Genomic DNA, 19218 nt, shown 5'->3' with positions numbered 1-19218 from the left:
AACAACCACGAATCCCTCTTAACGCGCACAAGATGCGCGCAGTGGAAACAATTGTACGCGCGCTGCTTTTAACTTTCCGACATTCCTCGTGTCTCTGTTTAAGACGTTGTATTTATAGAATAATACAACCCCCCCCCCCCCCCCATGCCCCCCATGCCCTACATACAGTAAATTACTCCTCGCTTTCATTTCATTGTAGACTTCCCCGCGCGTCTCCAGTGCGTTTAATTGGCCGTATCTCTGCGGCTCGCAGACAGCGCGCAGCCCGCCTCTCCAATTAATAGTCTGCTAACGTCAAAAACAGTTGACCATTGTTTTATGGGCTTTGTGTTGTGTGTTCTTTTTTTTTTTCTTGTCTCCGGGGCGGTCAGACTTGAACAGGCGCCGGTCTGCTCCAGTCCACCTCTATACAAATACCTCAGTGGAACTTGTGCGCAGCTTCCAGAGCAGGAAAGCGCAGACCCGCAGACGCCGCCGCGGCGCGCGGGGCGCGCGGGGCGCTCGCCATGTCATCGTCTGACCGTGTTTGACAGGTCTGAGTCATATTCTGCCCATTGTGTTTAACACCTCGCAGCCCCCGGGAACGAGCACGTGCGCAGACCAGGGGGAGACGATGGCGCCCCCCCTCCCCCCCCTCCTCCCCCCCTCCTGGCCCGCGCTCCTTCTGGCTGAGACAAATGAATGGCAGTTCTTTGGAGGTGCTCGGGGTACGTGTTGTTGCGCGTTACGCAGCGCCGTAAATCGGCTCCTTTCTCGGCGTCGGAGGGACTTTACTTACTGTGCCGTTCGGAGGTCCAATCCGGCCGCTCGCGCTGCGAAAAAAAAAAAGTGTCCGTTCCAAGTCGAGAAACGCACGTTTCAAAGAATCAAACGACATCACTGTGACACTTATTTGGAACTCCGTTGCAAACGAGTGAAATGATTTAGGTCATCAGCAAACTTTTTTTTTTTCTTTTGCAGCGAAAGATTTTAAGACTGAATGAGACAACGGGGTCAGACGGTGTTTTTTCACAGCGCACACGCCCCCTGCGTGGAGACACTCGTAAGCAGCATTGCTCGACACTAATACACGTTGACATGATAGACTTTATTGCTAAAACGTGTAAACATAACATGTACACTGATATGTTTTACTTTTGTATTGATTTTATTGATTTTTTTGTTTGTTTTTAGAAATATTCAAGTAGACATCTCCCATATTTTTCTGGTATACTCTGCTATTCTCTTTCCTTATGCTCTATACTCACAATCGTTAAAATAATAAATAAAACGTACAGATTGTTTTATTCCTACAATACTATGTATTCCAAAAAAAGCTGAGTTCACGCATTTATATATATTTTTAACCTCAACTTTTTTTTTTTTACAATTTAATTATTATTGATATTAATATTATACAAAAACTCTAGGCAGCATTGCAGTGAAATAACAGTCAGCATCAATGTTCAGTTGAAGAAAAGTTCACCTCTTGGAGAAGTGTAGCATATGCATCGCATCTTCAATGTCTCATAAAAAATATCCCCCCCAAAAAAAGCTCTTCCATATGAAGTGCTTGTGTTCCCCCCAAAAAACACGTTTCAGGGTTGAGAATAAAATATGGTCCTTGTTCAATTAGAAAAAATAGCTGCATTTTTCTTAAATATGTACAATGTTGGTATTTCACTTAAAATGCTATATAAAAAAATAGATTTGCTATGGTGCCCACCTCTGTAGAGAGTTAACAGTGCAATAGAAACCGTATTTCCAGTCCACTCCCCCTCGACCTCCACCACGTCCTTAGAGAAAATCAGCACGAACACTTGCACTCTGAGATGATTGGGTATTGCACCTGTATCCACGTACAGTATTTCTGTCTTAGAAACCCTTGACAATACCACCGGAGGATAATCTTGTGGATTGACTTGGCGGATTTGCAAGACATCCCCTCGGGGAAGGAGCACGAGCGCTCAGAGAAACAGTTTCCCTCCTTGATGTAACGTGGCCAGAACCTCACGCCCAGATCCTTCCAGGTGTGCACCACGGGGCAGTGCGTATAGGTCCACAGCCACTGCAGAAATTTCCTCCGCGCCTTCTTGCCCACTTTCACCCGCTTCCCGTAGGGGGTCTCTGTAAGGTCCAGCTTTTTAATCTCGTTCGGCATGGGCCCCTGCAGCTTCACCTGGTTGTCTGACGCGGAGTGGTTCGCCAGCATGGGCGAGGTGATCGACATGAAGTTGGGGTCAAAGTTACTGCCGAGCTTTTTCCTCAGAGTCCTCTCGGCCAAGTCCTGCTCCCTGGGGTCGTATTCCGGATCGGGGTCCTCCTTGAGGACCGGCACGGGGAGGTGATCGCTGGGCGATGGGCGGAGGTGAAGGTGATGCTGGGAAACTCCAAGGTGAACGCACACCAGCGCGTAGAAGAGTAGCGTTTGTGAGAGGCCCATTATTCCTCCTTGTTTTACGCACCGGTTTTTCTCGCGGTAGTAGTGCTCAATTCTCTTTCCGGTCACCGTGTTGTCTGCAGGAACTGGCCCGCAGCTTCATAAATGGTAGAAGTTCAGTCACCAGCGAGGCGGGTACTTTTAATAGACCGCGTCGGGTTTGAATGACACGCAGCGCAGCGGCGAGCGGTGCCCTGCAAAACAAACAAAAAAAGTGTCTGCGCGAGGAAATGAGCGCGGAACAAAATGGGGAGAAACTCTATCGACGCACTGTCCGGCCTCTGCCCGCTCCCAGGGATTCACTTTGGGTTTCTTTCGGTTGTCATGGTTACCCCGGGGACTCGAAGCCACGACGGACTGTCTACGCTGGATGACAGCGGCCGAGGCGAGAGCTGCATGGAATGGAGCGTTTTCTAAAGACACAGAATAGATCCGCGGCGTCCCGAGCGAGCAGGGGCGCGCAAAAAGAGCACTTCGCCAAGTTCGAAATGTCACGCGCCCGGCAATGAGCGGCGCCTCGGCCGGCGGTATTATTACGCGCGGCTTCTATGAACGTGGCTTCGCTTTAACGTCGCCCGAAGCTCACGGCTTTGACAGGGTTTCCCGGGGCGCGGCATCCACGGACTGAAGGAAACGTTGTGTGCAGTCAGCCTCCCCCCCCCCACCACCCCCTCCCGCCGGTGATATTCCAGCCGTCCGTCTACATGAAAATGTCCAACGAACTTTGGAGAAGAGACACGCCGCAGTGGGGACGCGAACTCGCGTCCAGTGAACGAAGGGCCACGCGGCGCCGCAGAGGATGTCCCGAACCGCAGTTCGCTTCCTCGCGTGCCGAGTCTCGAGCCGCAGTATTCCCGCAGACGCCTCGGCTCTGCGAGAGGAAGAAACAACAAAACAAAACAAAAAATAGTGAAAAAGGCTGAGTTTGTGGTGTCAGTGCTGAATGCACAAAGCCTGCAACACGTCGCAAGTTCAGAGTTCCTTTTCGCTGCGGGGGGGTAGTGGGTGGGTGGGGGGGGGGGGATGCTGAATCCTCTCAGAGGAGCTCCGGATCCCACTGCCGCTGCGTGACAGGACAATCCATAATGTGCGTGGAGCGCCTTTTTCGTCCGGGTCGGATTCCTGAGGGAACGTCTCCGCGCCCTTGATGGCCGCCACAGAAGCTCCCGGCGAGTCGCTCCTACTTCAGGGGTGCGAGAGGCTTGGCGCTGCGGCGCGTCTTCGCTTAGGCACACTGCGCGCGAGTGCGTCTGTAGCGAGCGCTGCTCGGTCCCAAGTTAAATATCCCCCCCCCGACCCCCCCCCTCCGACGGCACCAAGTGTCAGAGGGGCCTGCCCACCCCGGCCACTTTCACTATGATTGACAGCCCCCCCCCCCCCCTACCCCCCTCCCCTCACAACGTGGAAAATATCAGCCGCGATCACAAGGATCAACTGGGTCCTAAAGCACCGGGTTTACCTCGTGCTGAAGTGTGATGTTCCACAACACGAAGGCTGTTGTCGTATCGCAGAAGGTCTGAGATCTCTCACGCGCACTAATGGCTTCAATGCGCTGTCAATACACGGCGGAGGTGTTCCCGAGGTCCCCCCCCCGGGGCCCTGAACATTCCCGTGGAATTGATGGGAAACGTTTAGTCAGGAAAAGGAGCGTCACATTCCACCTTTGTTCGTCAGCATTTCGGGTCCACGCAGGAATTGGCCAGTTGAACTCAGGGGTCACAAAATAGGCGGCTAATTAAGGGCTATAAATGGCCGTGGATAAGTAAGCAGTTCCCATGCTACGCAGTCAGTGGGCCGCGCTGGACTTCAGTTTGAACTACGTTGGCCCTCTTCTAACACTGCGGAAAATATTTCAGGCAAGTTTCATTTATTGACTGTGAAGTCCATGTTAGATTTTTGTCTAGCCTTAATAATCCATAGCAAACTGATATTCAAATAAAATAATTTCCTGAATAATACATGCTTTTATTATCATTATTTGTTTATTAAAATCAGAGTTGGTGTTTCCCGATAGTTTGATCCTGACTGGATTATCCTGCAGTTTAACGCTGACCAGCTTTATTGGTCACCTCGACTCGTCTTTTGTGGCGGTCACTAGAGGGCGTCGATTCAGCGCGCTGTGGACCTGCAGCCAGGGGGAACACTCACTGTTTGACTGCTCACGTTGGAGTGCATGTGGAAGGAATGTGCACTCATCCATCGTTATGCTGCGAGCGCAGTAGAATTTCCTCGAAGATCAAAGATCTAAACAACCAAAGCGCGATCCCGAAGTGAATAAGGGTCCTTCTTGCTACGAGCGTAACATGGCTAAGTCAGGATCATATACCAATCTCACGGTTGGCACCCGTCTTGTTGGCCCCTGCTCCGTCCACCCTGCGTGCAGACGCGCGGCCGTAATGCGGTTAATGATTAGGGTGCCGGTGGAGACGGCGCTCAGTGGGCAGCGTGGACAGCCAGGCTGAGCTGGTTACTGTAGAACCGGCAATTTCCATTGTCTCCCTCCACAGGTCTTGGCGTGCTGGGCTGAGACAGGACCCCCCACCCTCCCCTCCTCCCCCCTGCGGGGAGGGACACCTCCCTTCCTCCTCGGCTGAAGCACTAATACTGTCCAGCAGCCCAGCAATGGAGTCCACCCCCCCCTCCCTGGCTAATTACCGGAGATAAAGACAAGGAGAGGATAGAGGAGGGGACCGGTCGGCACAGTGGCGGGGGGGTGGGGGGGGGGGGGCGCCGCTGGTGGTGATGATGTTGAGTAAGTGGCGGTGGAGGCAAAGAGAAGAGGATGGGGGGTGAGGGGAAGTCGGTGGTGCCGGATGACAGTTTGCTGTGGAATGGCTAATTAAATGACGCCATAAAAGGACCCGGCTCGCTTTAACGAAGCCCGTCAACCTCTGACGAGTGGGGCCGGGGTGCTGTGATGGGGGCGGGACACACCATGGAGGAGAAAAGGGTGGGGCTGGTGCTGAAAACTGGCCTTGTATAACAAGGGGACTTAGTTCTTTGGTTTTGCAGTGATTGTTCACGCTCCCTTAGGTCTCAATAGGGCGCACGGTGAGGGTGCGTTGGGGGGCAGCCCTTAGGCACGGATAGGACCCCCTTCTCCTCTACTGCCGTGAATGCTACACACACATACACACCGACACGTAACACATACACAAACACATGCGCACACTATAACACCCCCACGGTTCCACACAAAGGCCTCTACCCAAGGTTCAGGCTTATCCAGGGCAGGGGCACAGCAAGGGGTGGGCCCGGCCAGACTGGCTGACTGTGCCCACTGGGGACTGGTAGAATGGCACATGGGGGGGTGGATGGAGACGGACAGCTTGCAGAGCAGAGACGGGAGAAAGCAAGAGGAGACTCAGAGACGAAAAAACCTCGGCAAGAAGAGGAAAATGGGAAATTCTTTTTTTGCATTTCTTATCCCGTGCTGGCAGCATTAAATGAGCTAATTGTAAGCTCATAAGTAAAGTTTAGGGATTTGGCAAGGTGGTGGGGCCATTTGGAGATATCTGCAAGTCCCCCCTGCTCCAAATGGACAGATATGTCTCCTAATTACTTTTGTGCTGTGGCGTCCTCAGAGTAAAACTCGCTGTGGGCTCTTTGGCAGGCTGATGGATTTCAGGCCCGTTCACAAGTTTTCTGAAATTGTTGTTGAAACACTTGAACCAAAAAATTCCAAGAGCCCTCAGATTGGAACCACAGCATATTTGTTTCTGGTGAAATCCAGTCCGTCAGCCCATTGAAATATCTTGTTGTAATAGCTGTGAAAACAATATCAACTTATTGTATCTTTGGAATGGCTGGATAGATACTTATTGTCTTGCATGCGGACACCCCATGCCTCAATAATTCGAAACAGACAAAATGCAAATAATAGGTTTTCACCACCGCCTGTCCATATTCTCTCTGTTCCCCCCGCTGCCCTCGCCATCTTCTCCAGCTTTACTCCCCTTTTCTCTCTCCTCCATATTTGACTCTGTCTCCAAGCCTTAACCCGAAGCAGATGGCTCGGGAAGCATGTCAAAAATCTGTCTCCCGTTAACGCTACTTTTGAAGCCCCCTCTACACTATTTTTTTCTCTCCCCTAAAATTCATCATAAAATATTTTTGCCAAATACCCAGTAAACAGCATCAAAGTGATATTTCCCCCCCGTCTCCTGAGAAGAAAAGAATACAGCACTTAGTAAATAGCTTGTTGCTGTTATTCAAAGAACGCCACACCACTCTCATGTGCGATCTGAAGGCGATCTGAGCATCCTTTGTTTCTGCTGTGGCATTCCACTCGTCATGGAGAAAAAAAAAAAGCTCCTCGACGCTTGATCGCAAGCTGGGATCAATAGTGATTAGATCGCGGACCGACCCTTTGGCTTTGCGATTTGACGGCAACATGAACGCCTGCAGAAAACGGCGGTCCATCCTCCGTTGAGACGTTTGAGGGTTAGGCCTGATGCACTGCAAGAGCATTTTGGCCATCGGCAAGAATCGTAGGATCGTTCTCTGGGGGCCGTGAATGTTTGTATGAAAAGTCAATGGCGAGGCCATTTAGTAGTTGTTGAGATGTTTCAGGAGGAGGAAACCACCAATCGACAATTTTACCAACGGACAAACCAACATCCTCATGCTGCATGGATAATTAAAAACGTTGAAACAAATGGAATTACCCGTCACCTCCTCCTTGCAAATACATTCTGCACTGCAAATAAAAAAGTCCTACTCGTGCACCTCTTCAGGGTTATTGTGTTGGGCCTGTTGGGTTACGTGGCGTTAGCAACTGTTCCCTTCCGTAAGCCTTTGCCTCCTCTGTCTTCGTGAATTCTTCCCGTTCTTCCGTAGTGCCGCTCAGATACTTTTAATCGGGGAGGCCGGCGTGACGTCCAGAGCGATTACGCCTTGTGACAACTTGCAAAGTCTGAATCAAAAAGCGGAATCTCAAAAGCTTGGATCATCTTTTCCCTCTTCCCTTTGGTCCCATTTGTTCTAGTGGCCGATGTCTTTTCTGCTCCCTGCATCTCCTCCTCCTGCCCTCCCCCTCCCCCCCCGGGACCGATGAGGAATTAAATTGATCACCGCCTTCCGGAAAACAACAGGAAAAAATAGTGCATTCCGAAGGCCAGGAGGGCGTTCCCCCTGGTCGGGATGACATCATTGGCCCGCCGCCCAATTCCCACTGTTCACAATAGGGTCACTGTTGCCTTCTCCACGGTGGCACAACGGCCGAGAGAGGAAGAGAGACGGAGGGAGCAGGACAGACAGAGACAGAGAACGAGAGAGAGGAAAGGGGGGGGAATGAAAAGCCACGTTAAGACCTAAAGGCCTGCGCTTTATTCACCAGAACACACAAACGTCTTCAGACTGACCAGCGCTCCTCATTCCCTCCGGACCGATTTGGAGGGTTGAAGACATCGAGCGGCGTTTGAGTGAATGCCGCGGCAGATCTATGCGAGCTGGGACAGTGGAGCGCGCGGCGTGCCGCAGTTTTATCTGGACAGTCAAGTCGCTCGCTCTGATCTACTTTCTCGTCAGGGGGGAAATCGCTCCGCCGACCCCCGTCCATCTCACTCGCCGCGCTTGTTGTTGTGACGGCGCTTCCAGCGCCCGCGGTTTTGCGCGAGACGACAAATGGAAAAGTAACTACAATGGAATAAAGTCTTCAGACGAAACACAGTTTGGAATGAAAAGATTACAGCTCCGCTTTTGAAACACAAAATGTGTCAAAGACAAATTCACGACCCCTTTTTTTATATCCCTAACTACAGAGTGGTTTAATGAAATGTGACCGCCTGTCTTTCAGAAGCTTCGTCCAACTTAGGTAAACCCTGACCACAAGTGCTGGCAACTCGGTCATTCTCCCAACCACTAAGCCATTGTGGTGCCACAGGCCATCTTGTCGAAATGAAACCGTTTGCCCACAGCCAGCGACCACAACAGATGTTCCACTCTGCTCGGCATGTGTGTTCTGTTGAGTCTAGAGCCAAGATGCTTTCATGGACTGGCACTAGGTAATAAAAACAAAGGGAGGGAAATTCTACGACGGCGTCTTCATCGGCCTGCGAAAGGATTCAGCCCGAGGTGGCCCCGTTTAAACCCGGCAGGCCGTTAAAACCGCTTTGAGATGTCCCGCCTCCCGGGGGGCTGAATGCGGTCAAATAATCGCATCGGTTCGCCCCGACGCGATGGACCGATCGGTGTCGCGAGCCCCGAGCGAGCCCCGCCGCCCCCTAACCCCAATCAAGCATGTCGACAAGACGGGCAGCGCTGCCCCCCCCCCCTGCCTGCCCTTTGGCCCCTCTGGTATGTTTGTGGAACACGCAGGAGGGCAAGACGGTGACGGCCTGCCGAGATGCCGGGAGGACTGGGAAGGCTTCGGGAAATGTCTCGCCCGCGTGTGAGCGCGCACTGCCGCCCGGTGGGGGGGGGGGGTCCTGGCTGCTTGGGAACTGGACGGAAAGGGACGGGAGAGTAGGGGGGGAGGGGGGCGGGTTTGACAACAGGCCGAGTGTCCGCTCAGTGAGATAGTTTGTCCAAGGGATGTACCAGATGTTGACTCACATCGGTTTGCTAATCGGCCGCCACAAGACCCTGGAGCCATGAGTAAACAGGAGCGTCTGCCTTCCTCCACGGGGGAAACGGAACCGGGCTGGGAGGTGGGGGGGGGGGGGGGCATGTGGAGACCGAAGGAGAGTAATGACTGCCATGAGAAATTGAAGTGGTGCAATGGTTGAAGAGCTGCGGAATAAAAAAAAAAGGCCTACTTCCCCCTTCGACCTTCACCCGAAGCTGCTCATGTCTCAATCAAGGGTTAAGGGAACACCCGTTCCACCCCAACCGCCAACAAGCCTCTCTTCTTGATGAATGACCCTCTAATGAAGTAACCGAGGAAGTTTAGATGGAGGCAGCATAACCCAATGACTGGACCACAGGACCTCTTAATGAAGCCCAGAAAAGGAAGATGGGTTATTAAACAAACAGTTTGAAATGCTGATTGTTTCTAGTTCACAGGAACCGTGCAGCAAGTCTGTTACCACCTTTTATCCGAACCCGAATCATGTTATTACAGTTATTACAACAGATACTTTTTATATACAGGGCAGCAGACGACAGCTGTCTAACATTTACACTCCAATAAAGTCAGAAAGAGAGAGAGAGGGAGGGAGAGAGAGAGGGAGAGAGAGAGGCCAAGCAGATCAACAAGGAGCTTTTGATACCAAGACGGATCTGTGCTGGTGTCAGTGTGTTGGGATCCAAACAAGATCACAATTGTGGTTTGTGCTGATGAGCTTCCTGACTTTATTTGACCTTGGACTTGGCCGGTTAAACGCTCAGGCTACAATTGTTCCTTTCAAAACGTCTGTAAAATACCCATTTGTGTGAGTGGCCTCTGAATTTGATAATGCTCCCATGCACAGACGCTTGAACCTCACACGAAGCAGAAGCTCAAACATCAGCGCACCGATTGAGTTTAACGCCGACGGGTTCCTAAATCTTCCTTAAAGCATTTCCAAAAGCTGTCATATAATTGTAAGTGTGCACATACTGGAGGTTATTTAGCGATTTCCTGCGGCACACGTGTGACAGGTCCGTGTTTTTAGGTCACACCTCTCTGGAAACGGTTGTTAATGCAGGCGGTTCAGGTGTGTGATACAGGATGTCCTGGTGCACATGGAACTATAATGAGATGGAGAGACGGAATTCAGGAGCCGGGGACCTTTCTCAGTCTGTCTGGTAACGGTGTGTGTGCATGAATGTGTGTGTGTGTGTGTGTGTGTGTGTGTGCGTGGTGTAATTACAGCCAGGTCCCCGGCGCGGAGCCCAGTAGAAGTATCGTCAGTCTGTCTGTGGCATGCGGTGGTGCTGACCTTCCCTCTTTCCTCTCCTCTCCTCAGCCTGGTGACTCTCTGACTGCTCCAAACCCCCCCCTCCCAACACACACACCCACTCAGGCTCGCACACAGGTGCCATGAGGACAGTCGGCTGCTCGGTCCAGGTCCAGAGAAGTCTTCCCTGCGAACGCACCAGTCTAATCGGATCGCATTGTTGATGCAGCACACAGTCGCAGCTACTTGATTGTGCTGCGGACCGGAAGGCAGCAGCGACGCGTCTCCATGGACCGTGCTCACATTAAGCTTTTACTAAGCCGCTATGTGAAAGTGGGGATTCAGTCGGCTCCAGACGCCAGTGCTTGTTTGTCCAATATTTGGTCAGTTGATCCAACCAGCTAGCTCTCACGTCTTCATGCTAGGCTGCGGGTACACGCACAAACACACAGACACACACAGAGCATTGTAATGAGTAAGTCTGACAGTAATCCGTAAGGGGTTTGGTCCTCAGCAGGATGCGGCTCAGGGCCTCCGGGATGAAGCCGAGCTGGACATTTGTGATATCACACCAGTGAAGAAGAATAGAGGAGGATGACGATCAAACAATCTGATCATTACGGGCCACCAAGAACCCCCGAAGGTTGTCCCGATCCTGCACAGCACTCTATGCATTTGCGTTGAGTGCTTATTTATTTGCATGTGTGAGCAGGCTGCTAACAGCGAGCGTGTGTGTGTCAAAGAGCGTGTCGGTACAATTTTGCATAGCTCTGTTTGTGTATTTAGGGTGTTTGTTTAAGTGTGTGTGTGTGTGTGTGTGCAATCAGCAAGTCTGGAATGTCTCACGACATTACGAATCCTGATGATAAACATCGTGATCCTGCGTTACATGTGTTGCATGCTCACCCGAAGGGACTAAGACTTGTGTCCTGGTGGGACGAGGCCTGCGTCAGGTCCCATGTAAATGCAGCCGCTCACAGCCAGTTACGTCCATTCAAGCAACATCAGGACAGAGGAGGCAAGTCAACGGGGTTTTATCCCTTTGGTCCATGTTCATTTGTGTGTCGAACGATACAAAAAAGTAAATGAAACACACACATCGGTGTGTATTTTCTACAAGAAACCGTAACAGTCTGTTAAGAGGCGAATGTACACAAGGTCACGCAGACAAACTGTATGTGGTTTTCCGTCTAAATGTGCACATCAGACAGCTCAGGTGCTCCGATTGTGTGTGCGTGTGTGTGTGTGTGTGTGTGTGTGTGTGTGTGTGCCCGCATGTATGCCTGCATGCTCCCCCCTTCCTCACTGCATCCAGGGGGATTTATCTGACCCCTTATTGCCAGCGGTGAGCCTGTGGCGGAGATGAAAGCATGCCTTCCCAGTGTGGCCCCAGTTTCTATAGCTATGGACACAGACTCACACTGGTCGGGGACAATGGAGGGGCCCTGCCACTCGCCCCCGCCGGAGCCCTCTCCTCTCCCCACCCCATCCGTCACCGCAATCATATTTTCAAAACAATAACACAGCCAGGAGGGGGGGGGGTGGGGGGGGCATGATTGAAGTGTGTGCGTGTTTGATCTGTTGGTATGCGAGTGTGCGTCTGTGTGTGTGTGTGTGTGTGAATGCCTTTTGAGTGTGTGTGTGCGTCGTTATTTTTAGGCACGCGCTCGTTGGACTTGTGTGTGTGTGTGTGTCGGTCCACGCAGGCATTCGGGGAGCAACTGTGTGGGATGCCTACTTTGGTGTGTGCAGATGCAAGTGTGTGTGTGTGTGTGTGTGTGTGCGTGTGTGTGTGTGAGCCGGGGCCTTTGATGGCGTGGCCGGAGCGTGCCTAATGTGACTGCTTGCCGGGGTGGTGTGTGCGTGTGTGCGTGTGTGTGTGTGCGTGGAGCCTCCTGCCCTCGTACTGTCTACCCTGCCGTGGCCCAAGGCTCCCCCTGCAAACTTGAAAGGACCAAAGGACCCCCCCCCCACTAAACCCCCTCGACGCCGCCCCCCCACATGTTTTCAGAAGGCATGACATCATCCTCTGCACAAAGGGGGCTGGGGCTGGGGTTAATATGGATGTATGCGTGAATGTGCGTGTGGTTGTGTGCGCGCGGGGTGCAAAACCCATCGGTCACAGCGCTCGGCTGAAGCGCCGGATTCGTCCTTTCTCTTCCGTCCTCTTGTCCTCTTGTCTTTCTGGGTCCCCCATCGGACTCCAACGGGCGGTCCGGCCCCCCCTTTTATGCATTTCTAAACATTTCCTCCTTTTATCCCGCGCTACCTGAACCCTCCAAGTCCACGTGCACGCACACACACACACACACACACACCAAGCCAAGCTGGGCTTTTTCTCTTCACGCTTCCTTTTCAGGTCCCTTTCACGTCGACGGCTGACATGGTTTTGATCCCAAATGTCGTGTGAAAGGAAATAAACGTCTCTCAGGTTCTCTGCCGGGCCGCAGGGCGCTGGACCTGTCGCTCCTCTGTCTCTCACCTTTCGCTCCTTTGATTCCTTTCCTCGGGCGTCGGCGCTCCTCGATCCAACCCCCCCCCCCCCCCCCGGGCTCCTCCGCGTGCACCCGACTTCCACCGGAGACCCCGAGCGGCCGAGCGCTATCAAACAAACGAGTGTGATTCATAACGGCGCGAGCAGGTCGACGCAGGAAGCATCTGGGTTGCAGTTCCAACCAAAGTTGGACAAATTGCTTTTCCCTTGACCTCCATCAGCAGAAGTCTTATCTCACCATGTTTTATTTGGCCCCGTCTGGGCGACAGGAGGAGGCAGCAAACGAAACTTGTTGAAGAGATCACATTAAATCACCGGCCGCCCGAGCAAGAAATCAAACTTCCCCAAAACGAGGGCCAGATGACGTGTCAGAAAAACGCCACATCTGCCCGGTCCTGATTAGAAGGTGAGACCACGGCCCCTTTTTGACCCGTCGGGGTAATTGAGGGTGAAGGCGCAGTCAAAGCCACCTGCGTGGCTAATGTCATGGCCACTGAGTTGTAACTGCCACTCCCAACACAAACACACACACACACACACACACACACACAAACATGAATCCGCACGCACACACAATCTGCACACGAGTTCCATATTTCCCGATTTCTTTTATCTCCTCCCTCTCTGCTCTCGGAGGTGAGGGCCCGTCGCCCCTCGCCTGTTTAATGGGCCGTTCCGTTTGCCAACTGTTCCTTTGAGGGTGCCGGAGCGTCGGGGCGTCGGGAGCCGGGATTTGGGAGGGAGGGCCGGTGCCGCTGGATCAGACAGATGGAGGGGGGGGGGGGGGGGGGGGGGGGGGTCCGGCTCCATTCATTTAGCTCTCTGAGAACAACAGAGGCCCACTTCAAACAACATGCACGCAACCTGCTGGCTCCATCGTCTGCGGGCCGCATACGCAGACTCACACACATGCGCCGCTTGTGCTCGGACACGTGTGCTTTGCTTACAACGTTCTGGACGTGCACATTTGAGGACAACGAACAGCCAGAGATAAAGATGTCGCTGTTCACGCTGCACGGGCACCTCATCTGCCAGCCGGGCGCCACACGCATATGGACAGGGGGGGGGGGGGGGGGGGCATTAAAACAAAACAAAAAAAACATTCCCAACCCCTCCCTCCTCCGCTACCACACAGCCCCCCCTCCTGAATTCACTGGCACTTCCAAAAAGCTCCGAGGCGCCAGCGGAGCGGGGCTCATCTCTTGGGAACAATAAAGCCAGATCTTCATAAAAACTTCAAAAAGGCCTCGCCAAGTGTTTTATAGGTACTTTAAAGGTTTATGGGCCCTGGGGAGGGACGAGGGGGGAGTGGGGGGGGGGGATGAGAAATGAGTGATTCAGTAGTGGCAGGCTTCAGTTTTCCCACCCACTACACACACACACACACACACACACACAGAAACACACGCATGCTGGCGTACATGTGATGTGCTCTGCTGGTCCTCCAGTGAGGGCGGGGCTGTGACGGGCTGGTGGGGAGGTGGGGAGGAGGAGGGTGCTGGATGCGAGGGGGGGGGGTCAGGGATGAGCGGGAAACAGGTGATCAGCTGGTGCAGAAGAAGTTTGAAGTGCTTCGTGTGAGGTTCAAGCGTCTTTCTGTGTCTTTGAACCTTTTCCTTGAACACGTCTCCATCCAATCACATGTTTAGGCATACAAGGTAGTCCATCTTGGGTGTAAGTGTGCCTTATTTCCTGGTTATCATAAGCCCCCCCCGTGGCCCATAATCCTCTACAAACTCACGGGGCGGGGGTCAAGTCGAAGAGTGCGGAGGTGGGGCGCCCTGAGCCGGAGGAGATTGGGGCCTGAAGCTGCTGTTTTGCAAGCGCGCCGGTTTACCTGCACACAAACCGGAGCGCGGCTCCGACGCACCGAGCGGTGACCTCGCCCGGTGACGCCCTCCCGCCGAGGTTCTGACGGAACCTCCCCCCCGTCGAGTGGATCTCCGAGACGCACAGCTTCCCTTTGTTTGGCAGATGTGTTTTGATGAGTCACACGTCGCTGCGCTCACACACTCTCACTTTGAATGTGTTTTAAGTGCATGAATGGCCACTATTCAGGTCCTTTTGGGAATGTTTTCTTTTCAGGCATTCAGATGCACGCCAGGGTTTATATTTAGCTCGGGTCCTCCTGGAGTCAGAAGGTTTAAAATTAGGAGGTGTACAATTCTTAAGTTATTGTCAATAAACTGTAACGGGCTGCTCTTAAAGGCGCAGTGTGTTGGCCAGGATGCCCGGTACCGTGGTTTGTGTGTGATAAGCTGCCGGTGTGCGAATTTGTCTGGATGAAGTACAAAAGTGTAAATCCTCTACGCGGTACACACACGTGGATTTGCAAAATCTACCCATCAGGATTCCTGGGTGCATTCCGCTTATGTGCACCACCGTGTGTTTGCGTGCGTGTTTGTGCGTCCATCTGCACATTAGTGTTTGTAGGATGTGTTGACAGCGAAGCATGCAGCTTTTTATTTGCTCGAGGGCTGAAAAAACACGTGGCGCTAGCAAGGGAGCGGTGTGATATGAGCCCGCTGAAAGCAACCTGGCCGGCCTGATTGCAAGCCGGGATCACGATTAAACGAAACCTAAACCCAAACCAACAGAGCGGCGACATAAAGCCTATTTATGTTCATACGGGTTTTTATGCAAATGCTAAAATTCCAGATATTTTTAGCTGCGTTACTTGTAATTCTAACACATTTCTCTGTACCAGAGAGCATTTAGCTTTCAGCAAGATATTTGTGCCAATTGAATACTAACATTGGGTTCAACATCTGGCTTTGCTGCAGTGACGGACAGATGTGCTCCAGCAGGCACTGTGACGTCACGGATGGGCGTGGTCACAGGGGCATACGCCCAGGTACACACACAACAGGCGAAGTCAGAGATAAAAGTGTTCTGTCAGCGTGGACGGAGGTTGTTGATTCCCTGAAGTTAAACATTTGGAATATATTCAAGTTCATAACGCTTTGAAAAAAATCGGCACATTTTTCTGAGCATTTTTTAAACGTTGTTTCTGATTGAAAAAACATATTTCAATATCTTATTCAATCAAGGGCATGGGTATATCTTATTTTGTTTTATGCATAATGTTCTTCTCCAAGCATGAATATCTCACCTTTACAGGACTGCATTGAGAATGTAAAGCTGACGTAACGCAAACCCCCCTGAACCTGTCGGAGGGGCGGTCGTTATGGTGAGTGTTTTCCTAACGCCGAACCCAAACTATTCAAATCTGTCACCAAAGGAAAACAAAAACAGGCAATAGTAACATCCTTGTTCATCCCTGGCTGGTGTTCGTGTGGCCGTGTGAGATCTGTCTGCAGCTGCCCACCCCTCAGTTTTCACCGAGTGGCAAACAGCGATGAGGTCATTGGGAGATCTGTAGGAACAAGCGCTCCCTCTTCGTCATTTGCTGTCATTCATATCAGATGAACGGGCGGCTTTTGGGCGGGGGTCATACATGCGGATGAAACTCCAGACTAAAAGAATAAGCCCCAGAGAAAATGTGATCTGCACACACGTGAAATACAAGCTTGTTATGATCCTTCTGGCGGAAGTCTTGTGACTAATACATCATGGATCCCAGAGACGTTTTGAGCTGTATGTCCTAAACGTCACATACATACAGAATGTTACACTGGACTCACAGGAGGAATCGAACCGCCGATCTGTTAAAAGAAAACCCTCGTAAACAACCGTGGCTTTTATTTTGTAATGTTCATTTATTGTTCAATAAAAATAGATTCTAAAAAAGTGACGTGACGTCTCCTTCATTTCGCCCGATGGCTCCTTGTAAACATGGGGCTTTACTTTTATTCTTTTCAACTGGAAACAGGAATATAAACCCCCCTCTTAGGATAACTTCACTGACCTTTGACCCCAGCAGTGAGTCCTTTCACATTGAGGGCAGATACAGTACATTCATCCCCTGGTCTTTGTCTATTTACACGGTTTCAGTTTGTGGTAAAAGCTCTTAACAATGTGAATAAAGAGGACGTCTACGCGCTAACACAACAGTTCGAGCCGTTAGAACCGATTACAACTTAAAACAACGGTTTGTCTTCAGACATCTTTATACAGTAGTTGCACATAAACACATCTGGTAAAAGGGGAGGAGCCTCTCCCTGTGACAGCTTCGTCCCGTGAAGCCGAGGCGCTACAGTAACCGAGGCCAGCGCTCCTGGACCTTTCTGGTGCTACATTGGGAAACGCTGCGGGGTCGCTAGAGCGCCGCCATGCCGCTGAGCCCGTGTCGACGTTTTGTGGCGTCGAAACGCTTGAATCATTTGCTGAAAGAACAGCGTGCAGTGTGAGGAGAGGCGTGTTCAGTTTCCACGCGCCGTGTCGTCTGAAGACGTTCCCAAAGACGATTATCTGGGTGAATGTAATGCAAACGTAACAAATGTTTGTTACGCTGCTCTTCTCCATCGGTGGGTTTGTTCATTGGCTGAAAAGTGTTGTTCACCTCCTCATCATATAGTTAAGGCCTTGCATATATAACTTGAGTTGAAGTCTGTAGAACACGATATGTTATCTCGCCAACTGGAGTCGTCCCTTTGGCCCTTTGGGAGACCCTCTGCAGACGGGTGGGCACCGCCGAACACAACAGAACACTCAACTGGTCAACGTCTAGCACAGCGTGGACTACAGCACTTGAGAGGAACTTAAGTACAATTGTGGAAGGTTAACATGCTCTTTCTCCCATCTATTAGAAAAACAAAACTCCAGTATTGCTTGTGTTTGCTCTGATGTGAAAATCCAATTAGGCTTATTTTATTTTGTGTCACTTCACAACGCGCGTGTTGGTTAGCTACTACGACTGAGTCGACAGAGACTTTACTGCTGCAGGAGACATCCGGAGTCCTCCTCCTCCTCCTCCTCCTCTTCCTCTCTCCGTGGCCTGCAGACAGCACAGCGGCCGAGTGACGAGCCGCCGGGCCGGTGGCTTCCTCGAGCCGGGACGCCAGCTGTACCCCTCCCTTCCTCCTCCCATCCTCCCACCTTCCTCCTCGGCCTCTGGGCCGGGCCCAGGGCCCACATCCCGGGAACACGGGGAGCCGGGCGGCTGCAGGCGACAGCGCCTTGGGAATCACACAATGACAGAGTTCATAGCGGAGGCCGCGCCGCGCCCCCGATGCGCCAGCGTCAGCGCCACTGTCGGACTTTTCACAAATGATTTCTGACGGCAACAGACTCTTATTTGCGTTGTTCCTTTTTGCTCGGTGTCATCGAGGAAGAGACGCGTTGTAGCTGCATCGGTGGACGGTGAGAGATGATAAGAGTTGGGGAGCCGGTTTTGTTCAAATGTTACAGTTTGTTCATTTACCCAAAGAGGACGGCGGCTCGTGTCACACCGTGGTGGCCCGGCCGTGCTTGAGCGCCAGTGGCGAATACTCCTTGATGCGAACGCACAGTTTCCCCCTGAGCCACGGGTTCTGGAGCTCCAGGGGACAGAAGTCGTCCTGGAGCCACTTCTCTCTGTTGTCGACCACCAGCACGAGAGCAAAGTGCTTCAACTGCTCGGGACTGTAGCACACGCAGCGCTCCTGCTCGCCGCCGCCGCCGCCCCCGCTGCCGAGCATGCGCCGCGACACCACGTTCATCTCCTGCACCACCAGCTGCACCATCTCCCGCGCCGACGTTCCCGGAGTGACACAGAGCTGAAAACACAGGAGCAGAAGATCAGGCCAGCGGCACAAACACAAGAACCCCCCCCGCGCGCTGGACGGCGTCCCGGCGGACCCGTACCTTGACGCTGGTCTCCTTGGGCAGGCCGGTGCGGTACTGCGGGTGCACCCTGAGGGTGGTGTGGCAGCCTTTGCGGAGGGCTGCGGGCGACTGCGAGGAGAGTCTCTGCGTGCCGCTGTCCTCGGACAAAGTACGCGCAGGCGGCAGGCGGCGCTCCGCCGAGCAGCAGCGCTCCACCGACGAGGGCCTGTGCCACCCCCGCCGCGGCGAGGCGGAGGGCGAGGCGCAGGTGGTGTGGTTGGAGTAGGGCTGGTGGGCCGACGTGGTGGAAGGGAACTCCAGGCTGCTGGTTCTCACGCAGAAGGCCTGTCTCTTCTCTGTGATGTGCAGCAGCTCGATCTGCCTGCTGGGCAGGATGAAGTCGCTGTCAAAAAGCTCGGGGCCGCCCCGCCGCCGCTCCGCGCTGCACCGAACGCCGCCGCTGCCATGCGGCGGCTCCGAGGCCTGGAGGACGTCCGGCGTGGAGCCCCTCAGCGACCCCGCCGCGCGCCCCCCTCCGCCCAGGCACGACCCGCCCCCGGAGCCGCTGCCGTCGCTGCGCAGGAAGCCGCGGGGCTCCAGCGGCGCGGAGGACGAGAGGGGCGAGGGGGGCAGCAGGTCCAGCTCACGGGGGCTCTGAGCGCGGCTGGAGTCGTAGTCGCTGTCGGTGGTGAGGAAGACGTCGGAGGAGCCTTCCTCGTCTGAGAGTCCGGCAAAATCTGCAGGAATACGAGGAAAGGGGCCCGAGGTTAAATAACGTA

The 19218-nt window shown here is 52.9% G+C and overlaps 2 protein-coding genes across 2 annotated transcripts in view; both read right to left on the bottom strand.

The window, feature by feature from the left end:
* Nucleotides 1-1128: 1128 nt before the first annotated feature.
* Nucleotides 1129-3686, bottom strand: nog2 (noggin 2). The gene has a single exon (XM_040177393.2). The coding sequence runs from the start codon at nucleotides 2420-2422 to the stop codon at nucleotides 1787-1789; it is 636 nt and encodes a 211-aa protein (XP_040033327.1). The 5' UTR covers nucleotides 2423-3686; the 3' UTR covers nucleotides 1129-1786.
* A 12746-nt stretch (nucleotides 3687-16432) lies between these two features.
* The window catches only part of ankfn1b (ankyrin repeat and fibronectin type III domain containing 1b), a 72839-nt gene continuing 70053 nt past the window's right edge, over nucleotides 16433-19218 (bottom strand). The window contains 2 exon segments of the mRNA XM_040176711.2: nucleotides 16433-18390; nucleotides 18479-19176. Coding sequence (XP_040032645.2) covers nucleotides 18079-18390; nucleotides 18479-19176 — 1010 coding nt within the window. The 3' untranslated portion in view covers nucleotides 16433-18078.

This window comes from Gasterosteus aculeatus, chromosome 5, assembly GCF_964276395.1.
Source record: "Gasterosteus aculeatus chromosome 5, fGasAcu3.hap1.1, whole genome shotgun sequence".
Taxonomy (NCBI): domain Eukaryota; kingdom Metazoa; phylum Chordata; class Actinopteri; order Perciformes; family Gasterosteidae; genus Gasterosteus; species Gasterosteus aculeatus.
Note: the sequence above shows the minus strand (reverse complement) of the source record. Positions and strands in the feature narration are given on the sequence as shown.